The following is a 19491-nucleotide window of genomic DNA, read 5'->3' on the forward strand; positions in this document are numbered from 1 at the left end:
AGAATCCGTTGCCATCCTTAGGCTAATGCCTCCTTCGTCAGTTAGGTGTGGCATAAGACGCTCTTCTCCTCTCGCTGTGCACAGCAGCGGACTCGTAAGTTGTCCCATTTAGATGTAGACAATCGTATAGATTGTCTTGGACCGATCCTTTATGCGACGGCTCTGCGCCTCGTTCTACGGCGAGTCTCTAGCTCGAGCCTCGCATCGGCTTCTTGGCCGGGACTGGAGCAAATCTGGGTCGCCGGACCGAAGGAGAAGACGAAAGTAAAAGACGACGTGTCGTTAGATGAGCTTTAGAATTCGAAGCTCCTTTTTCTGTCTTTAGACTCGTTTTCTGACTTTTCTCTTTGCGTCAAAGACGCAGGACCGGGCCCCCGTTCAGCGGGAACGATTCTTTTTTTGCGGAAGCAGCTCCGCCCCTTCTTCATCGCGCAATGGCATCAATTGTTTCAAGCAAGTCGAGCGTTGGACGCGAAGAACGCTTGAACACGTTCGTGATGAATCACTACAAAGGTGAAGTTTGTGGGCTTACAGAGAGACACCGTCGACACTTTCGATCTATTTTTTTTCAGATTCAGATCGAGAACACGCGCGGTAGAATGAGAAAGTCACCGTACAGGTACGAGTAGTCGCGCACTCTACTCTTTTCGCTGCACGAGAAAATGACGCTGAATTGGCTAGACAGAGAGAGACTTTGCAATAATGTTTACTTAATTAAGGCGGCTGGCGTTTTTCTAATTACTAGTTAGGCGTATAGTCCCTATCTCAACGTACGTGCTTAGATTGCAGTTACCGCCGGTTAGGCCGTCAGGGAATTGTGTGTTGTGAGGAGGATTTTCTTGGTTGATGATTGAGAGAGTACGTAGTCGAGCCTTTCAACACTGCGAGATGGCGTTTTAGTAAATACTCCACGGTAGAGGGAGAGTGAGACGACGTATTTTGACCGCCACCAATCGTTCAAGCCTGTACATTTGTCTATTTGGAAATCAGTTGTTTCAGGATTTTTACCATTCCTCAGGTTTTTTGGTCAAAAACGTATCTCACGATAAATACGATAGGAAATAAGTCATCGTACTCTCAGACACCTATCATCCCTAAATTTTGACCCCTAGCATTTTGTATCTCCTCCTTTACTTGAAATTTGCAGAAATCGGTTTTTGTGATATGCCTTTTTCGTGTCAACTAGTAAAACGATTTACAATGCACTTATACGCAGATAAGGGCTTCTGGAACCGCCGTGGACTAAAAGATTTGAATGCTGTCCCATAGGGTTGAAAAACCAGAAGAAGAAGCGACTGGAATCCGCTAAACACGACAATGAAGAAAACGATGGAGGACGCCATCGTTCATATAGAGAACGAAGACAACTGAACGCCATCGAAGGGCGGGTGATCGAGAATGCGACGCGATGCAGGCAGTTCGCCGATTCGCTCGCAAATCATTTTTCATGCGTCGTAGACTCGGTTCGATTTGCAAGCGAAAGCGTCGTCGTGAACGAGACGACGAGATTTGGGGTTCGGAGTCCGGAAGGGGCCCGCTCTGCTTACTTGCCCATCTCCTATCAGCTGTTTAAATAGCTTTGGACACCCGTAGCTTTTACTGTTCGTGTCTTTTTAATTTTCCTAGCGATCTTACCTTTGCAGTCTCTCACAATTAGTTAGACCTGTACAGGAGTTTAAAAATGTTGTATTCGTGAAGGTAAGCAGGCTAAAAGGTACAGAATTTCTACGGACTTTCGGTTCAAGTACGGGAGTACTGCGATCTAGTCTGCGATCATAGATGTATTCTATTACATCTATGCTGCGATCTATCTTCTTTAGCGCGCTTCCAGCAGCTAAGAATGACTTCAGGCTGGCAAAAGCACGCTGAACGAATGGGAGGCTATCGTGACGCCCATGACCATACGTCGTGGTTTGTCGCTCAATTCGGATCTGGAAATTCAACTGATGGAAAAGAGACTAATCAGTTTAAACAACCTCCAGGCGATCAGAAATGAAAAAACCGACTCCGATAAGAAGCTGGTTCTTCTGCATAAGTATCTTTATACACTCGTGAGCCCTGTTCTCTTATTCAGCGGTTTATCGACGCCCTGAAAAATGCGGGTCCGGGAAACGAGTCTCTCGCTGAAATGCTGGATCAAGAGTACCGCAAAACGCAGAATCAAAGCGAAATAGGTAAGAGAGTCAATCACGTCGGCTGGCATACACGAGCTCCCTGCGGGCCGGATAACCTGGGTAACCCTGAAAAGTTGTCTGATTGCTATTCTAGAGCAGCAACGATCATTCGTACACGCTGTCCCTGGACAACGTTTCCGTCTGGGCTATTGACTTCTGAAGACAGCGCAAAGGCAATGCAGATTACAAAATTGGAGCTATTTGGAGCTTATAAGCATGAAGGTAGTGGTTCCCTAAAGTCCAAATTTTTGACTGAAAGCGAGGGGAGAAAGAGAGAAATCGAGCGAAGTGTTCTCTACTCGGTTCACCTAGCTATCTGGAGTAAATTTGACAGACAGGTTGACAGCATAGCACATTAGTTGGCCAAATACAATTACGAAACAGCCAATCATTCCTTTAGGGCTTTGTTCTTTTTGGCAAATGCTATTACGTGAAGCAATCAAGATGCCGGCCTAGAGTGTCAGATGGGGAATAACGTCAAAACATAATTTTCAAATGAATTTAGGGAGAAATCTGCGACTACAGCCCGTACCATATCGTCGTAAGCCGAAAGGATTTGTTTTTTTTTTATTTACTTATGGTATGTAGCAATGAAGCAATGTGATTGCTTGCACATAACATATAAACACGTGATCATCAAAAGAACGGGCCAGTGTACAGTAGCCGAAACGCAGCCGAAGCGCAGCTTTGTACGCATCGGGAACGTCCTTGTCATTCTAGTCAGTGTTGGGAAACGCGCATGCTTTCTTTAGACGTTCGCTCGATCTCGGTGCCTCTCAGAGACGAAACGTTGGTTAGACGTCGTCGTTCAGAGAGCAGGATGACGGATAACGTTCGCCGAGCCGCCTTTGAAGCGTTCTCCCGACGATCTCGATCCCCAAACGGATCCCGGGCCCCCTTCGAGTTTCATGGGAGCTAGACGGCATGCATCCGACCCCTGGTGAGCAATCCTACGTCGATCGCTTCCGCTTTTACTCCTATATCGTTCACTGTGACCGTTTCTCTTGGTTACTATACTAAGTCTACTCGACGACGTCACGTCGATTAGATAATTGGAGGCCCTCCTGCCGAACACGTAGCCTACGCACTAGGCTGCCTCTAAAATTTTTGCATTGCTTTTTCGACGGTGGCTTGCTCAGTCGAGCGCAGCACACTCTCCTCGCTCGCGTGGGTTCCGCGCTCCATATTTTAAATAACAGATTGTATAGAAAGGCTCTCTAACTGAGTTAACTTATTTTGTTTCTTAGGTGGAACATGAGTTTCCTCGCTGCACAACGAATCAATGACTCATAAGGTTCGTCTCATTCCTTTGGGTCCCTATTGGTGTAGGCGTGCACTTAGGGGGCGCGCCTCTCTGCATCGCACATAGAGATTGATTGCATGCCGTGCCACTGGCCTCGTTTTGGGCATAGCCAGATTTCCGATCGAATCTAAAGAGTAAGACTCGATTTTTGCCAGTCTAATCGAGGGCGGGTTGGGGCTCATGCGACGGCTTAGTGGCATAGTATGCATGAAACTCCCACGTTACTGTATGTACGAAGCAGAGAGTGTAGACGGGCGACCTCCAGTCCTAGACCAGATAGTCGAGAACGCATCCGTGCTCGTTGCAAACTACGATAGTGTGCACGGGTCCTTGTGCCTTGCATTAGGGTTTACAGTAGTTGGCGGCTGCTAGTAGGGTAGGGCTGTCTAGAGATTAGTAAGTTGTAGCTCCTTTCCCTCGGACGTTAGCTAGCAGCCGCCACGCGCTTTAGACCATTTCCACGTCCTTGGATACTTGAAATTCCTCGTGTGGTATTGAAGGACCAAAAGCCATTCCATGGCGTTACATCCATTCTACTCTACGAACGATATTGGTTCAGTTCTACGGTAGTCTCTCACAAAAAAACAACAAGAACAAGAATAACAACACCAATACTACCAACTACCTGCGTTTCTAAGATGAATTTGCCTCTTTCTGATCTCCCGTAACTGTATAATCCAGATTACGTGACGGCAATAATTCAACCTCATCTTCATATCGAATTTTTTCCAGCGTTTGAACGATCTCTTCGAATGTTGGCCTTCTGTACGGATTCCCGTTCCAACACGATATAGCCAAAGCCTTCAAATCTCCGTTGCACTTAGCTGGAAACTCCGGTCGTACATCTTTCGTAACGATGTCGTCGAGAATTTCTCGAGCTGTCATTCCTCTCTCGTACATCTCAAAATACGGATTCTTCGCCGTCTGAATTTCCCACAACGTTATACCGTAGCTGTAAACGTCGACGCCGATGTCGTACGCCTCGCCGCGAAATATTTCCGGAGCTCGAAAGAGCGCCGTGCCCACGGCTCGCGATCCTTTGATCTTTCCACTCTCCTCCTCATCCTCGTCGTCATCGGCGATCTTTGGAACGATCCTCGTGCAGCCGAAGTCGGCAACTTTGACGAGCCCTTTGTAGTCGATGAGAAGGTTATCGCACTTGAGATCGCGATGCATTCGACGAAGGCGGTGAAGATGACGCATTCCCTTAGCGGCGTCCAGAGCGTATTTCACTTGAAGACGTATTTCCATCGGTTGGTTGGCGTAATCGTCGTCCAATGCCTTTCGCACCGAGCCTCGTTCCAGATACTCCAGCGCAATAAAAGGTTTGTTTTCTCTCGTCTTTCCCGTGCCGATTAAACGGACGATGTTCGCGTGAAAAATCGATCGAAGCAGCTCGCTTTCGTCTTTGAATTCCTGCAGTTGCTCGTTCGTGCAATCGTCGGCTTTGATCTTGAGCACTTTGACGGCGACCGTTTGGTCGCGATACTCGGCCGTCCACACGTCGCCGAACGATCCTTCTCCTATCTTTCGTCCGAGTTTGATTTCGTCCGTTTCGACCGACCAAATGTTTGATAGTTCCTCGACCATTTGCTCGGCTATTTCCAACTCGACTCTCACATACTTGGCGACATTTTGATGTTTTTTGACGCGCTTGACAATGTAATAGAAAGCGATGACGAGTAGCATTACGAAAATGATTCCCACGAAGACGAGATACATCGTCGGCGATTCGCACGTTTTTCCCGTGAACCCGGTATAGCAAATGCATAACGTCGACAAATCGCTTTGAACGACGCACTCTCCGTAGACGCACGTGCCGGACGCACACGTGCAATTCTTTATCGAGTTCGAGCCCGTCGATTTTGTGATCAAACCAGACGGACAGATTGTGCAGTTGGTCGAGTTGTATCGATTGCTGTACTCTCCCTTCGGGCACAACTGGCACGGATAGACGCTGTATTGGCGACTAAACGATCCAGCTTCGCATCCGATGAGTCGAAAGTTTCGAACACGCGAGTCTTCGAGCTGATAAACGTTATCGTAATGATCGCTCCGCCTGTCGAAAAGTAAGCTGAAGGGTCCTTGGGTGAACGAAAAGAGTTCGCTGTTTTGAGCGACTAGTAGAGCTTTCGAATTCTTCGGAAATTTTCGTTCGCCTGCTATGAAGTATTCAACTCGATTGAAGTCAGCCATTAGTAAATTTCCTATCTCGTCTGTAGTGTAAGCAAAGCGACCAGAGACGGTTTCATCCGCTTTGCAAAACGAGATGCATGATCTTCGGCTGTCTTTCATTTTCCACCCTACAGCGTTGCCAAGGTTCTGGAAATACATAGTCGAGTCGCATTCGCCCGTCGTTCGTTGGCCGAAGTAGACATAGATATTATTATTCCACACGGCGCTCGACCATCTCAGTAGTTTATTTATCGGCTGTTCTCGGTCGTCTTGGCAGCAGAGCCACTCCCACGTCGCCGTCATGCGTTCGTAGTCGACGGTCACCATCCAAAGCGAACTCGTTCGGTTATCTACGCCGCCGAACAGAACGAGCGATCCGTTGTCCAACGAGCTCATCGTCGCGTACGCCGTCAGCTTTTTCGGCGCCTTTTCGTCGTGCGAGACGACTCGACACCACGTTCGCGTGCTTGTCGCGTAGATCCACAGATCGTCTTCGCCGGACGAATTGTAGCCGTAGCGACTGCCGAAATAAGCGACGCAATTGTTCGTCGTCGTCGTCGTCGTCGCCTCGATTGCGCTTCGCGTCGTCTCCGGCCTCTCGTCCGGATCGTATAGTGACCATCGAAAAATGTCGATTTCGAATCGCCACATTTGTAAATCTGATGGATACGCTATTTGCATTAGGTACCAAACGGAGTCTGTTATCCTTATGAATCGATGATCGCGCATCACCAAAGGATACCTCCCATCTGTACCCTTGTTGTCGTCGCTCGGACCGTGGCACGCTATTTTTAGCAAGGACTTCGTTTCTATACTTCGAAAGAGTTCGCTCGTTTCGAAACTCCAAAAAACGACGCTTCCGTTAACGATGTCTCGTCCTAGAATCACTATCTTATCGTCAGCTGACAGGAGAATGTCGTCAATGTAAGAAGACAGATTTCGTTTGCATATGTGCACGTTTATGCAGTGAATGACGCTTCCCTGCAAATCGATCACGCCGAGCGCGTCGTGCTCGCCATCAATGGAAAAGTGGCCGCTGTGGGAGATGAAGAATATGACCAGATGACGCTCTTTTAGGTGAAGTGCGTTATAGATAGCGAACCCTACTTTGAAATAAGTCGGAGAGCAATCCCTTCTTATTACCGATGACGATTTCTGTCCTGTTCTTGTGTCGAAAATCGAGAGCCTTGACAGATAGTCTGTCGTCCAATAGAGAAACGTCTCGTAGGCGAAAATCCCGTTTAGCCCGACCCCGTTTAAATCGCTTCGAATGATAATCGGGTTTTGTCTCACAAACTGTATAATATTGTCCATTAGATTTTTCGGAAAGGAAGTCGTGTTTACGTCACTTTTGATCCATTCGTATTTCATGTTCGTCTCGTTTTTGTCGTCGACACACCGAAGCTCCCAGAGATCGTCCAAATGGGTTCGGTCACCTTTGTGTCCTCCGTATACGAACAGCGAATCCTTGCAACGGCACTCGCTTTCGTTTCGACGAAAAGCGAACGTCTCGTGGCCGTGACGCGCTTCGGGAGTGCGCGCGAGCGTTCGCACCAAACTCCACTCTTCGACGGCGCCGTCGAACATCCACGCTTCGTTCGTGTCAACTAAATAGCCTTCTGTCGTTTCGCTCAGTCCGCCGAAGGCGACGAATCGCGAATCGCAGAGGCTCGTCACCGAGCTTCCGTATCGGCGCGAAAAGTACGCCTGTACGAGCGACAATTCGATTTTGTTCTCTTTCTCGGGAAGTGCCGTCCACGACGCCGTCCTCAGCGAATAAACCCACGTAACGCTGGCTTGGTCGACGAAGAGCACGCGATATTTCGATCGTTTGGCCGTCGCACTTCGACGATACGTAGCGACTAGGGATGTGACCATGATATCATTCCGCTGCAAATTTTTCGTCCATATGGGCGCGTTTCGGCTCCAGTAGTTGCCTTCGGTTATATTAGCAATGTCCTTCCAGTTACCTCCGACGCTTTCGCTTCCTTCAGCGAAACCGCAGAAAGCAATCGAACAGAGAACGAGTGCGTCCGATAAAGAAGGCATTCAGTCTGCCGCGCGGTCCTGGAGCTAATGCAGTGAGTGAATCTAATGAATTATTCGAAGTCTGTTCGGGGAACTGCAGGCGTGGAGGGCTATACGCCTCACATAGGGACTTCGAGGCTTCCCCATGCATTCTTTTATGCAAATAGAGTAATGAGCTCCTAGAAGTACGCCACGTACGTAGATTCCTTCCTTCCTTCCGGCGAGAGTCCTGTTCGGAGGCAATCAAGGCAAAGGCGACAACTATAGAATACCTAGCGCTCAAGTCCTAACTTTTCTATCATATTCATATTTCTTCCAACGTTTGAACGATGTCTTCAAATGTAGGCCGCTCGTGCGGAATCGCGCTCCAACACGACATCGTCAATTTTTTCAATTTTACGTTGTCGCAGTGAGAGGGAAATTCGGGCCTCGCGTCTTCGTCGATGACGCGCTCTAGAATTTGGTTTGCCGTCAGTCCTTTGTCGAATTTTTCGAAATATGGATTCTTTGCTGTCTGAATTTCCCACAACGTTATTCCGTAGCTGTACACATCGACCGCCGTGCTGTACGCCTCGCCGCGAAATATTTCTGGTGCTCGGAATAGCACCGTGCCCACGGCGCGCGATCCCCTGATCGTTGCATCCCCACTCTCGTCGTCAACGGCAATCTTGGGAGCGATTTTTGTGCAGCCCAAGTCGGCAACTTTGACGATTCCTCTGCCGCTGATGAGAAGATTGTCGCACTTGAGATCGCGATGCATTCGACGAATGCGGTGCAGATGACGCATTCCCCTGGCGGCGTCTAGCGCGTATTTCACTTGAAGATGTCTTTCCATCGGTCGATCGGCGTAGTCGTTGTCCAAAGCATTTCGCACCGAGCCTCGTTCCATGTACTCCAGTACGATAAACGGTTTGCTTTCGGTCGTCTTTCCCGTACCAATAAAACGTACGATGTTGGCGTGAAAAATCGATCGAAGCAATTGGCTTTCGTCCGTGAATTCCTGCAGTTGCTCGTTTGTGCAATCGTCGGCTTTGATCTTGAGCACTTTTACGGCGACGGTTTGGTCGCGATACTCGGCCGTCCAGACGTCGCCAAAAGATCCCTCTCCGATCTTTCTTCCTAATTTGATTTCGTCCGTTTTAACCGACCATATGTTGGCCAGTTCTTCGGCCATTTGTTCGGCCATCTCCAGTTCAACTCTCGTGTACTTGGCCACCGTTCTGTGTTTTTTTGACTCGTTTGATACAGTAGTAGAATGCGATTGCGAGTAGTATTCCAACGGTGATTCCTATGCCCACAAGGTACATCGTCGGCGTTTCGCATCGTTTCCCCGTGAATCCGCCGTTGCAAATGCACAACGTTGTGTGATCGCTTTGAACGATGCAGTTGCCGTTGACGCACGTCGTCGATGCGCACGTGCAATTGTCTATCGAGTTCGACCCCATTGCGCTAGTGACCAAGTTGGGCGGGCAACTAGAGCAGTTGGTTGCGCCGTATTGATCGCTGTACTCTCCCTTTGGACACAGTTGACACGGAGTGATGCTGTACTCGGGGCTGAACGATCCCGGTTCGCATCCTGTGAGTTTTAAACGCCTTAGCCGAGCGAATCGAATCAAATAGTCGTTCCTGTATACATTTTCGAAAGGCAATACGGAAAGACTCGGCGAGATTGAAAGCACTTCGTTGTTTCGCGCAAATAATATTTCCTCCCAACCCTTACGCAATTTGTTTTCATTTTCTATTCTGTACTCCATTTGATCCAAGTCGGCCAATAGGAAATTGTTTCTCTCGTTTCGCGTGTAGGCAAAGCGGCCATAAGCGGCTTGTTGAACCTTGCAGAAAGTGAAAGTTGAGATGTTCTGCCTTTTCGTTTTCCACTCTAACGCGCCGTTTTCTTCGAAGTCAATGTAGTAGATAGACATGTCACAATGACAAATATAGTCGCGTCTGATTTCCATGTAGATTTCCAGCTCGTAGAACATGAACGCTTCGCAATTGGGAATCGCTCTTTGTCCAAAGAAAACGTAAAATCGATTGCTCCAAATTGCGCTTGTCCAACTCCGTAGTTCGTTCGGTTGCTGTTGGCTGACGTCACTGAAAAGTGTTTCCCACGATGCCGTCATTCGTTCGTAGTCGACTACTGCCATCAATAGAGAATTCGTTTCGTTGTCTATGCCGCCGAAAAGAATTAGCGATCCGTTGCTCAGCGAATTCATCGTAGCGTACGACGTCATCTTTCTCGGCACGTATCCGTGCGACGCAACTCTCGTCCACGTTCGCATTCTCGTTGAGTAGATCCACAGCTTGTCTTGACCAGAGACGCTGAAGCCGTTTTCACCGCCAAAATATGCAACGAAGCTTTTCTTGGCGCCCGATGCTGCTACTTCTAAAGAGTTTGTCTTCGCCTCCGGAATCTGCTCTGGGTCGTATAGCGTCAACCGACGCAGATCTAGATCAATTTGCCACATTTGCAAATAGTAGCCACTTATCATTAGGTATCCTATAGAGTCGCTCACGCCGACAAGTCTGTAGTCCCCCACTAGTAAGGGACTTTCCATTAGTAAGGGATTTGTCGCATCGTGCGGGAGAGAGAGAGAGGATCTCGCGCTAGCTCTTGTTCCATTATTTTCGTGCAAAGATCCAAATAACTCTGTCTCCGGAAATGTTTCGAAGGCGATCGCTTGGTCGAAATTATCTATGATCACGTGAAAGAATGTTTCGTCGACGAAAAGCAGATTGCGCGTGTTTCCGAACGTCCTGGAAACATCCGCAACGGCAAGGAATATGCATTTGAATGAGCTCGCTTCCAAATCGTAGACTCCGAGGAACCTGCCAGGATAGGATACGACGCTAATGAGTAATTTCCTCTTGAAGAAGAGTGCGTCTCTGATGCTATTATTAGAGTAGAGAATATAATTTTCGTACGGGCATGAATTGACAACTTTTTTGGCTGACCAATTTCCCGTTACCGTGTTCGAGACATTAATGGTATCAGGTGTCTGCGAAGAAAGCCAATATACGCGTGTCGAGTTCGCGGCAAAAGCGCTCAGCGAGGCGAGAGGCGCATGCGCCACTGGCCACAGTGTCGTGTCGAAAACGCTTTCGATCCATTCGTACTTAATGTTCTTCGCGTCCCTGTCGTCAATGCACCGAAGCTCCCAGAGCACCCGTTCGGAAATCAAATCAACGCCGTCGTCTTTCGCCGCATATACAAACAGCGAATCCTTGCAATGGCACGTGCTCTCTTCCTGTCGGTAGACGAACGTCGCGTGTCGTTCTTCGTCACCCAAAAAAAATTGGGTCGCCGTCGGCAAATGGCTCCACGTTTCGCTCTCGCCGTCGAACAGCCACGATTCGTTAGTCGAAGTTAGAGTTCCGTCGAGCGCAAGGCGACTTCCGCCGACGACGACGATTCGACATTCGCAAAGGGTCGTGATCGTGTTTCGGAAAAGGAAAGCGAAACTCGCCTCGGCGGCCGATCGTTCGTTCCCAGTTGACGTCAGGAGCTTTGTCCACGTCCGCGTCCTTGGCGAGTAAGTCCACGTGAAGCCACCCAAGTCGATGAAAAGCAGGCGGGATTTTGCCGTCTCTGGCGACGTTGCATTTCGACGATATAGAGCGATGTTTACGACGCTACGAAAGTTCTGCTTGTGTAAACGGGATGGCGCCCACACGGGCCAATTTCTATACCAGCCGTTATCTTCGCTTAGATTGGCGATCTCTTTCCATTTACCAATTGCGTGACTACTGCTACTACCTTTGACGATCAAGTAGCAGAACGTGGTGACCCAGAGAAGAAGCAGAAAAGCTGGAGTCTTCATTTGGCTCCACCGACAAAAGAAGGAAAAGCTTTATATTAACCTGTTGATACAAGTGTTGCAGCCACATACCCGCCCCTAGCTTCCTTACGGACTATATTTTATTCATTGTGTGGTTGCCCTCTACCTGCGTCTGCAGTGCGTCATTGATAGATCAAATGAAATAAGGAGGATCTCTTCAACGAATCGTGTACAACGGTAGCATGGGCACGGTAACGCTCTCTCTTATCACCACTGTGCCGGAACTCCGGCGGCGCGCGGCAGCCGCGAGGATCGATTGATTCTTTCACTATATAGTCGTTGCATATATGTTACGAATCCAACGACAAGGATCTAGTGAATCTTTTCTAACGAAATACCATGCATACAGTACTACCAAAATTTGGTGAACCTAGACTCTTGGCAGCATTTGCCCTCTTGTTGCTCATCGACATATAGAAACAACATTTTTTTAGACGATACTTCCGTATGAGGCACGTGATATATCCCGGATTCGGAACGTTTTCTCCTTTAGGGTTTGGCGTTCCCGAAGTCTTCGATGCGAAATGCCGGTAAAAGGTAGAGCAGATGTAGTGCTTCGTCGGACCTTACACTAAGCGCTAGACGCGAACCACGCTCCTCCAAATTAGTTCCTCCGTTTTTGTTGATTCTTTCGCTACGAAGACGCCATTTGGCGATGCGGAGGTTGTTTGCGCGACCACGTCATGCACGCGAGCCTCTTTCAGCCTTTGTCTTGTGACCTTTGCGAGGGGAGGGGCCCCTCGTTAGGGAACCATGTTCTACCTTTGTTACACGAGTAAATTTGCAAACATAAAAGGAAAATAACTTTTGATGTCAATAAAATCGCAGCTCCTTGATCGCCTCCTGAACCGCGTACCCAAACTAAATTAATTAAGACGTTACGAAAGTACGTCTGGGCATACAGCTCACGTCGCTTGTGTCAACGATCACTTTCCATTTACCGATTCGGCGAGTACCATCGGAAATGACGTCACAACACTTTGTGGTGAAGAGAAAAGTAGAAACTGGAGTGTGAATTCACGTAGTACGCGACTGCCTGACTACTCTACTGTATACAGCGATAAATGGATATCCTGTTGACTCCAAGTTCTTTTAGGATAATTCTGTTTCAACTGAGCCGTCAACAAAATAAAATATAACCAGGCCCAAACTAAAACTCGTTCCCTTCGTCATAACATGATGTCATCAGAATGAGGCGTTAGCGCGCTATACACGACAGTCATGACGAATTTTGTCCGTTCTTCTACGAGTCGACGTGCCGCTACACCGCCAAACTCGTGCTAAGAAGCCGGCCGAGCCTCATCGAAGGACGAAAAGTGGCCCAAATTGAGGTCGACGTTCCTTTGAAGTTTTTTATACGGTACTCGAACAACTAGAAGGGTCTGGGCTCTTTCGAGTAACCATTCGAAGCGCTTCTACTCCTCTATAGCTCCCAGAAACAAGCGACCGCGATCTGTTCGACGTCGAAGCTGTTCCGCCCACTCTAAGCTCACGGACACTGGACGGCGCATCCACTCCCTTGTAAGCAATTTCGCGTCCCTCGCCTTCGCGCTTACTCTCATACTATTCAAAGAGACATTTTCTCTCGGCTATTGGACGACGTTTCGATCGGGGGACCCCATATGGGATCCTTCTTGATACTTCGAAGTCTCAGCTCAACCTATGAAAAGTACCTCTACTTAAAACAAAGTCAATGGATCACAAGGTTTGTCTCGTTCCTTTGGGGTCCCCAGTGGTATAGGCATGCACTTAGCGGTCGAGGGTCTCCTTGCATCGCACATAGAGATTGATTGCATTCTGTGCCACTGGCCACGTTTTGGGCATAGATCAGTTTCCAACTGAATCTAAACACCAGGGTTCGATTTCTAACAGTCTAATCGAGGGCGGGTTGGGGCTCATGTGAAGGCTTAGTGGCATAGCACGCATGAAACTCCCACGTTATGTACGAAGCAGAGAATGTAGACGGGACTGCATCTGGTTTTAGAGCAGGTAGTTGTGAACGTGTCTGCATGACTACGATAGTGTGCACGGGTCCCTGCGCAATGCATTAGGGTTTAGTCGGCAGCTGCTAGTAGGGTAGGGCGGTGTAGAGATTAGTCGGTTTATGGCTCCTTTCCCCTCAAGCGTTAGCTAGCAGCCGCCACGTGCTTTAGACCATTTATCAATGGATCGACAGGTAATCTAGGTTTACTGCACGTTTCTAGATGTCAGTCAATTGAATTAATGCCATAACTCTACTCCGAGGCGAAGAAGAGCCGACTGAACATATATTTGTATACTCCGGGTGAAGGAAGGCCGCCTGAGTATATATTTAACCCTAAACCTAATTTGAACCTTCATTAGCAATGAAGGTGAAACCTGCTTTTCCCGTGCGAAGCACGGGCGCCTGAACTAGTCCTGCTCTAAAGAACGGGCCTACTACGCCGTTCATGTCAGTTTCCTCTTGCTAGGGGAAGACTACGGATCCAAGACTACGTTTTTACGTAGAGCTAGTTAGGGCCGCCACACGTAGTTCTTCTTATTCCTTGCCTCTTTGCTCCTTGCCTTGCTCTCTCAAACTTTCTCTGCGCTACCTCGGCCAGCTAGCGGTTTTAGTTTCGAAGTAGTTTGTGTTACATGTGGGACAAAAGACCCTCCATGACACTAGCAATCTACTAAAGCTTCGGTGTCGCTGTACAAGTAAACTATTTTTTCGGCTCACAATTGATGGATCAATTGCGCTTTTCACACTTAGAAAGACAAACGCAGAAAGACAAGTCAAGAAACATACGCACAACTGAAAACATCAACTTGGTTTCTAGGAAGTGGCAGAGCAATTAATTAAAATTGAATCGCGTCCTCCAGCAACGCGTCGTCATCTTCAATCGACGTTTTGGTTTTCTTCCCGATTAGCTCGTAGATTCGCTCCGGAGGAAAGCCCTTCGGTTCAGATACTTTGACGTCCAACATTTCGGCAGTCAGGGTCGTTCCGCATGGAATATCGCACGCGGCCACCACGCTCTTTCCTAACTGATAAACATTTCATGAGATTGTGCTAGTTTATTTAAACATATTTAATTAAGACCTTTCCCTATCCGCGTATGTGTATGTACCTTGTTGTGGAGAGCCATTTCGCTAGGCCTCATTGCCTTGTGCGGGGTTCCGAGAGCCTGTTCGAGGATCCGAATCTGAGTGATGAGTTCTCGTAGTTCGTCCATTGAAAGGGAGGCGGCGTGATCGCTACCCTTCCACGTTTTGTCTAATGTTACGTGGCGTTCGAGCACCTTAGCACCTTGAGCTACGGCGGCTAAGCTTATTGATATTCCTTTTTCGTGACCGGAATAGCCGATGGGGACGTCAGGGAATTCTTTTTGATAAGTCTAGCGGGGAAAGGCAATAGTTGGTCTGTCAGTGAAAGCTTTATGTCAGACGGTAGAGCTAGGCCTTAGGTAGTGAGGATACGATACAGCATAGACAAGACAAGTCAACCAAAGGTACACTATAGTATCAATAACATGTACATTTCAAACGATTCCTTCCATTGCTATGCTAACAACCTAAACTGAATTCATTTCCCCGGCTCTTATTATCGTTTTATGATAGATATCTTTATAAGTATTTGCCCCTAGGCTTACCGTAAAGTCTCCAATAAAAGCCGCCCTCCATTAGAAGCCGCAGAAAATTTCCTTCTATCGTAAAGGAGAAGCCGCGCACGAACTTGAAAAAGGTGTTGCACTGCTTTTTGCATAAGGCAAAGCCACTCCGATACCATTGCATGCGAACGTTTTTACGAGAAATATAACCCTCACGCTCGAATAGAGACCGCACTTTTTCTGCGGCTACTATTGACTTGGGCCGCGGCTTTTATTGGGGACTGTACGGTATAACAAGAGGTTAGGATTGATTTCATTTCGACGTACTACTTGCCCCTTGACATCCGTTTTACCCGTTTTACGTCACTATGCGCAAATTAATGCAGGGGGAGCTCGTACAACCGATTAATCTCGTTGCTAATCGTTCCCCTAGGCTCTCGCTCGGGAACCCCGAGCGAACGGTCGTCCTTTGCCATACCGATATCACACGCAAATGGACATCCTCCGGTGGCAGGGGATACGTGCTCGTGCACTGCAGAAGCGTAAAGTTGGGATTGATTGGCTTTACCGTGCTATACACCTGGCGTATGGTATCCATGCTTTGCATTCCTAGAAGATGCATGTACTAACTTCAAACACAAAAGCACGACGGTTCTACATTTCACCTGTAGAAATGACCAACGGGCATCCCTTTTTGGCGACGTGCGACAAGTACGGCATGTTGTTAGCATCGCACGATGCCACTTTCAAAAACGGGACGTTGAGTTCGTCTAAAAGGAAGTCAGCGGCAGCCTGTGAAAATGCAACAGGTAAGACATCATGACTATATAATGATCGTTCGTATTCGAACCTACCTGATCCATCGCGGAGGCCGTAAATAGTATTCCCACTTCTTCGGCGAACTTTTTCAATTCGTGATACTGCTCGTGGCTGAACTCGAGATAGCGCTTGTGCTCGCCGTACGTTTTTCCCCACGAATTGGGCGTGAGATACGGGCGAAGAAGGGCCGCTTTGTTGAACTTCTTGTGCAGCTCGCTCTTCTGAAACTTCGCGCAGTCGGCACCGGCCTCTTTCACGGCTCGGATCATTTTCTTCGCAATTTCGATATCGCCCTGATGATTCTGGCCAATTTCGGCGATAACGAAGCACGGGTGGTCGCCGCCGACAAGACGGCCTTTCGCAATTTCGAACTCGAGAGGCATATATGTCGGAATCGCGACGGAGTCAAAGGGGGGGAAAGGACGCAGACGATGGATATCGTAGAGTTTATTTTCTCCGTGACCGAATCATGCGGTACCTAATCGGATTGGAAACGTCTGTTTCGAATCCATACGGTACCTAATCGGATTGGAAGCATCTGTTTCGAATCCAGTGGGACACGTGCCCCTCCCCTTCCCAGAGGAGCATAGGCACAAAACTCGCGTTTTCCAGTAGCGAAATACCTGTAAATTGCATACCTATACTATATATTAGTGCTTCCATGGTATTTCGAGTCCTGACGCGTTATCCCTACGCGTTATCTCTACGCGTTATCCCTACGTCTTTAAACTCTCAAATCTCTTAAAGGCGCCGTTTTACACCTAATTTGGCCAGGCCTCCTAAACATTGTACTGTATTATTACCTTTCGTCTGGGTCTGCCTCTGGATCCGTCTCAGGACAAAATTCCTACCAATCCAATGCTAGATCCGCTTTGTCTTCGCTCGTGAAGGCGATGGACGATGCGGCGAGACGCGAAGGAAAGCCGAGAGTGTACGGTTTGATTCTTGCACGCGGCGGATCGAAGGGCATTCCTCTGAAGAACATAAAGTCGTTGAGCGGTCGTCCTCTTTTGCACTGGACCATGCACGCCATGAGAGATGCGGGAGGTAAGCACGCGCGGGGGAACGCGAATCTTTCTCGATCTGTCTCACCGATCGACTCCGCGTGCACGCGCAGTTGCGGACGAAATCTGGGTGTCCACGGACCACGACGAAATCGCTCGCATCGCTCGCGAAGGAGGAGCGCGCGTTCATCGACGAAGCGCTGCCGTGTCGACCGACGAGGCGTCGTCGGACGACACGGTATTAGAATTCATTCGCGCGGAAAATCCTCAATGCGACGTCATCATTCACGCGCAGGCGACATCGCCGTGCATAAGTCCGCCTCACTACCGCGAAATGATGGACAAGTTCTTTCGAGGCGGCTACGATAGTCTATTCACCGTTTCTCGTCAGCACACGTTCCGTTGGGAAGAAGTGGATGGCGATGACCGCGGATGTGGTTCGTCTTCTACAGCTCCGCTCAATTTCGATCCTAAGCATCGACCTCGTCGTCAGGACTGGAGAGGAGAGTTGTACGAGAATGGTGCCGTTTACGTGAGTCGGGTCGATGCGATAAAAAAGTCCGGTTATCGTCAGTCCGGACGAGTGGGATACTACGAAATGCCGCTCTATCTTTTTGTCGACATCGACGAACCAAGCGATTGGTTTCTCGCTGAAAATCGAGTTCAGCAGTACGGGTACACGCCGAATCATAACTCTGAGTGACCATTTGCGCATGACAATCGCTTTTATGCTAAGATGCGTGGACGGGGTGGGGCCCTGGAGAGGGGATAGCAAGCAGTTGTAGTATACGTCTATGGCTAGATAAACGCTGAACGACCGCACCGCATACGTTCGGGTGGGCTACGCTCACTAGCGAAAGTAAAAGAAACGCGAGATGGGAATGCGGATGTCTATTTTCCGAAGAATGAGGTAAAGAAAAGGGAAGAGTCCCATATTAGGTACGGCTCACCGACTAAGCCTGAGCATTTCGGGAACAAATACGCTTACCAATGCGTCCCTGCCGTTGATCTACGCCCAGTGAACACCCAAACGAATCGAAACGACGCTGGAATCGGCGAAAGAAAGCGAAAGTATACTGGACCCAAAAGGGCGTGCCCGTAAACGACCCTTGCTTTCAAGCCATAGATAAAATAAGAAGGGATAACAAAACTCGGGGTCACGTGATCGATTCTGTTGTAGCAAGGGTCGTTACGGGTGGTAATGTACCATTTACTTTTCTTTCGAGCCCTTGACGCTTCAACGCGAAAACCACACTTTATATATGCACTGACGCTCACCCGAATACCAACGATATCCCCGCACAAAGCTCCAGTCGCTCCAACCGTTCAAAACCGGTTTGAACGACTGGAGCATTCTACAGGGACATCGTTGGCATTCGGGTGAGCGTCAGTGCATATATAAAGTGTGGTTTTCGCTTTGAAGCGTCAAAGGGCTCGAAAAAAAGTAAACGGTACAAACAAGACGACGCGTTTCAGCGATTAGACGCTTGGCGAATCAAATTACCCACCTCGATAGCCTAGCCGTACCTTCAGCACTTCGATGGCTATTGGTAGAATGAACGTAGCGAAGAGAAAAAACGCCACAAAAGCAGAAGCATACGGGTAACCTCCCGTAAGCCGTAACGACCCTTGCTTCAACAGAATCGATCACGTGACGCTGAGTTTCCTATCCCTTCTTATCTATGTTCAAGCATAGATAGAAAAGTAATTGATCACGTGATGGGGGAGTTTCCAATCCCCTTCTCTTACAGTTGTAGAGTGGTCCGACCACGCCCACACAGAAGTCAGTTCTAAAGCATTTGCACGTAGTGACATAGCTGCACTAGCTATGTCACCCGCCGTTGCAGCACTACGCAGGACACTTTAGGAGAGACACGGCTCAGATTTACTTCCAAAAATGTAGCACGAAAAATTATTTTCATTCTCGCCAAAATGTAGACCGGCCAAAACCGGACTAGCCGGACGGGCCTGCTGCACTCACATAAGACTGATAATTTGACGTTGACAGGTGGTCGGAGAAGTGACATTTTCGTCTCTTCAGGCCAGAGAGCGCTAGCTGGTGAAGGGCCTGGGGAAGAGGGCTATTAGACGGTTGAATCAGAACTCTTTTGTGTGACAAAGCGAGAGAGTAAACAGACCCGTAGCTGCGCGTTCTCATCCATGGAAATAGCTCCGGCGTTCCGGAGGTCAGAAGGTCGTCGCCTTAGACGTACAGTGTACCACTCTTTGTTTCACAAGCAAATGGCACTGTCTGGGTAGAAGGAGGCAGGTCTGGGGCGTACGGGATTGTAAGTACATTTTTATTTTGTTTGCCTCAATTCTGTGTCAACGATCACTTTCCAGTGACCGATTCGGTGAGTACCTTCGGAGATGACGTCACCTCACTTTGTGGCGAAGAGACAACTAAAATTGCTGCACGTCAGGAGTATTTACAGCAATATATGGATATCCTGTTGACTCAAGTTCTTTTAGGAAATAATATATGATGTCGTCAGAGATTCTAATGAGGCGTTAGCGCGCTATACAAGACAGTCACGACGAATTTTGCCCCTTCTTCTACGAATCGGCGTGCCGCTA

General features: G+C 48.4%; 5 protein-coding genes and 2 long non-coding RNA genes across 18 annotated transcripts; 3 read left to right on the forward strand and 4 right to left on the reverse strand.

Moving 5' to 3' along the window:
- The first annotated feature begins 306 nt into the window (after positions 1–306).
- LOC136195869 (uncharacterized) lies at positions 307–2802 on the forward strand. 5 transcript variants are annotated; one of them, XR_010671994.1, is made up of 6 exons: positions 307–513; positions 573–619; positions 1270–2021; positions 2075–2174; positions 2249–2512; positions 2575–2802. It is a non-coding gene; the product is annotated as an uncharacterized lncRNA (long non-coding RNA). The 5 variants fall into 5 exon arrangements; XR_010671992.1 differs by having other exon boundaries at positions 2269–2512; XR_010671995.1 differs by having other exon boundaries at positions 1270–1698; positions 1746–2174; positions 2269–2512.
- Positions 2803–3966: 1164 nt separating this feature from the next.
- Positions 3967–7689, reverse strand: LOC136195868 (uncharacterized). Its single transcript, XM_065985360.1, has one exon. It carries the CDS (start codon positions 7528–7530, stop codon positions 4111–4113), a length of 3420 nt encoding a protein of 1139 aa, XP_065841432.1. The 5' UTR covers positions 7531–7689; the 3' UTR covers positions 3967–4110.
- A 191-nt stretch (positions 7690–7880) lies between these two features.
- LOC136196374 (uncharacterized) lies at positions 7881–8868 on the reverse strand. Its single transcript, XM_065985912.1, has one exon. The coding sequence runs from the start codon at positions 8864–8866 to the stop codon at positions 7985–7987; it is 882 nt and encodes a 293-aa protein (XP_065841984.1). The 5' UTR covers positions 8867–8868; the 3' UTR covers positions 7881–7984.
- LOC136196289 (uncharacterized) lies at positions 8868–11568 on the reverse strand. The gene is made up of 2 exons (XM_065985813.1): positions 11438–11568; positions 8868–11364 (listed from the first exon to the last, which is right to left on the reverse strand). The coding sequence occupies exons 1-2, from the start codon at positions 11566–11568 to the stop codon at positions 8874–8876; spliced, it is 2622 nt and encodes an 873-aa protein (XP_065841885.1). The 3' UTR covers positions 8868–8873.
- A 430-nt stretch (positions 11569–11998) lies between these two features.
- LOC136195820 (uncharacterized) lies at positions 11999–15755 on the forward strand. Of its 2 annotated transcripts, none has more exons than XR_010671965.1 (3): positions 11999–12879; positions 12930–13040; positions 13093–15755. It is a non-coding gene; the product is annotated as an uncharacterized lncRNA (long non-coding RNA). The 2 variants fall into 2 exon arrangements; XR_010671966.1 differs by having other exon boundaries at positions 12949–13040.
- Positions 14196–18509, reverse strand: LOC136195818 (sialic acid synthase-like). Of its 7 annotated transcripts, none has more exons than XM_065985286.1 (7): positions 18423–18509; positions 17903–17960; positions 15946–17384; positions 15757–15883; positions 15570–15700; positions 14612–14878; positions 14196–14528 (listed from the first exon to the last, which is right to left on the reverse strand). In XM_065985286.1, exons 3-7 carry the CDS (start codon positions 16291–16293, stop codon positions 14340–14342), a joined length of 1062 nt encoding a protein of 353 aa, XP_065841358.1. In that variant the 5' UTR covers positions 16294–17384; positions 17903–17960; positions 18423–18509; the 3' UTR covers positions 14196–14339. The 7 variants fall into 7 exon arrangements, with proteins under 7 accessions (XP_065841358.1, XP_065841359.1, XP_065841357.1 ...); XM_065985287.1 differs by lacking the exon at positions 18423–18509 and having other exon boundaries at positions 15946–17238; positions 17293–17384; positions 17447–18174; XM_065985285.1 differs by lacking the exon at positions 18423–18509 and having other exon boundaries at positions 15946–16884; positions 17003–18174.
- Positions 16754–17699, forward strand: LOC136195819 (N-acylneuraminate cytidylyltransferase-like). The gene is made up of 2 exons (XM_065985289.1): positions 16754–16957; positions 17028–17699. Exons 1-2 carry the CDS (start codon positions 16804–16806, stop codon positions 17615–17617), a joined length of 744 nt encoding a protein of 247 aa, XP_065841361.1. The 5' UTR covers positions 16754–16803; the 3' UTR covers positions 17618–17699.
- Positions 18510–19491: the final 982 nt, after the last annotated feature.

This window comes from Oscarella lobularis, chromosome 15 (assembly GCF_947507565.1).
Source record: "Oscarella lobularis chromosome 15, ooOscLobu1.1, whole genome shotgun sequence".
Lineage (NCBI taxonomy): Eukaryota > Metazoa > Porifera > Homoscleromorpha > Homosclerophorida > Oscarellidae > Oscarella > Oscarella lobularis.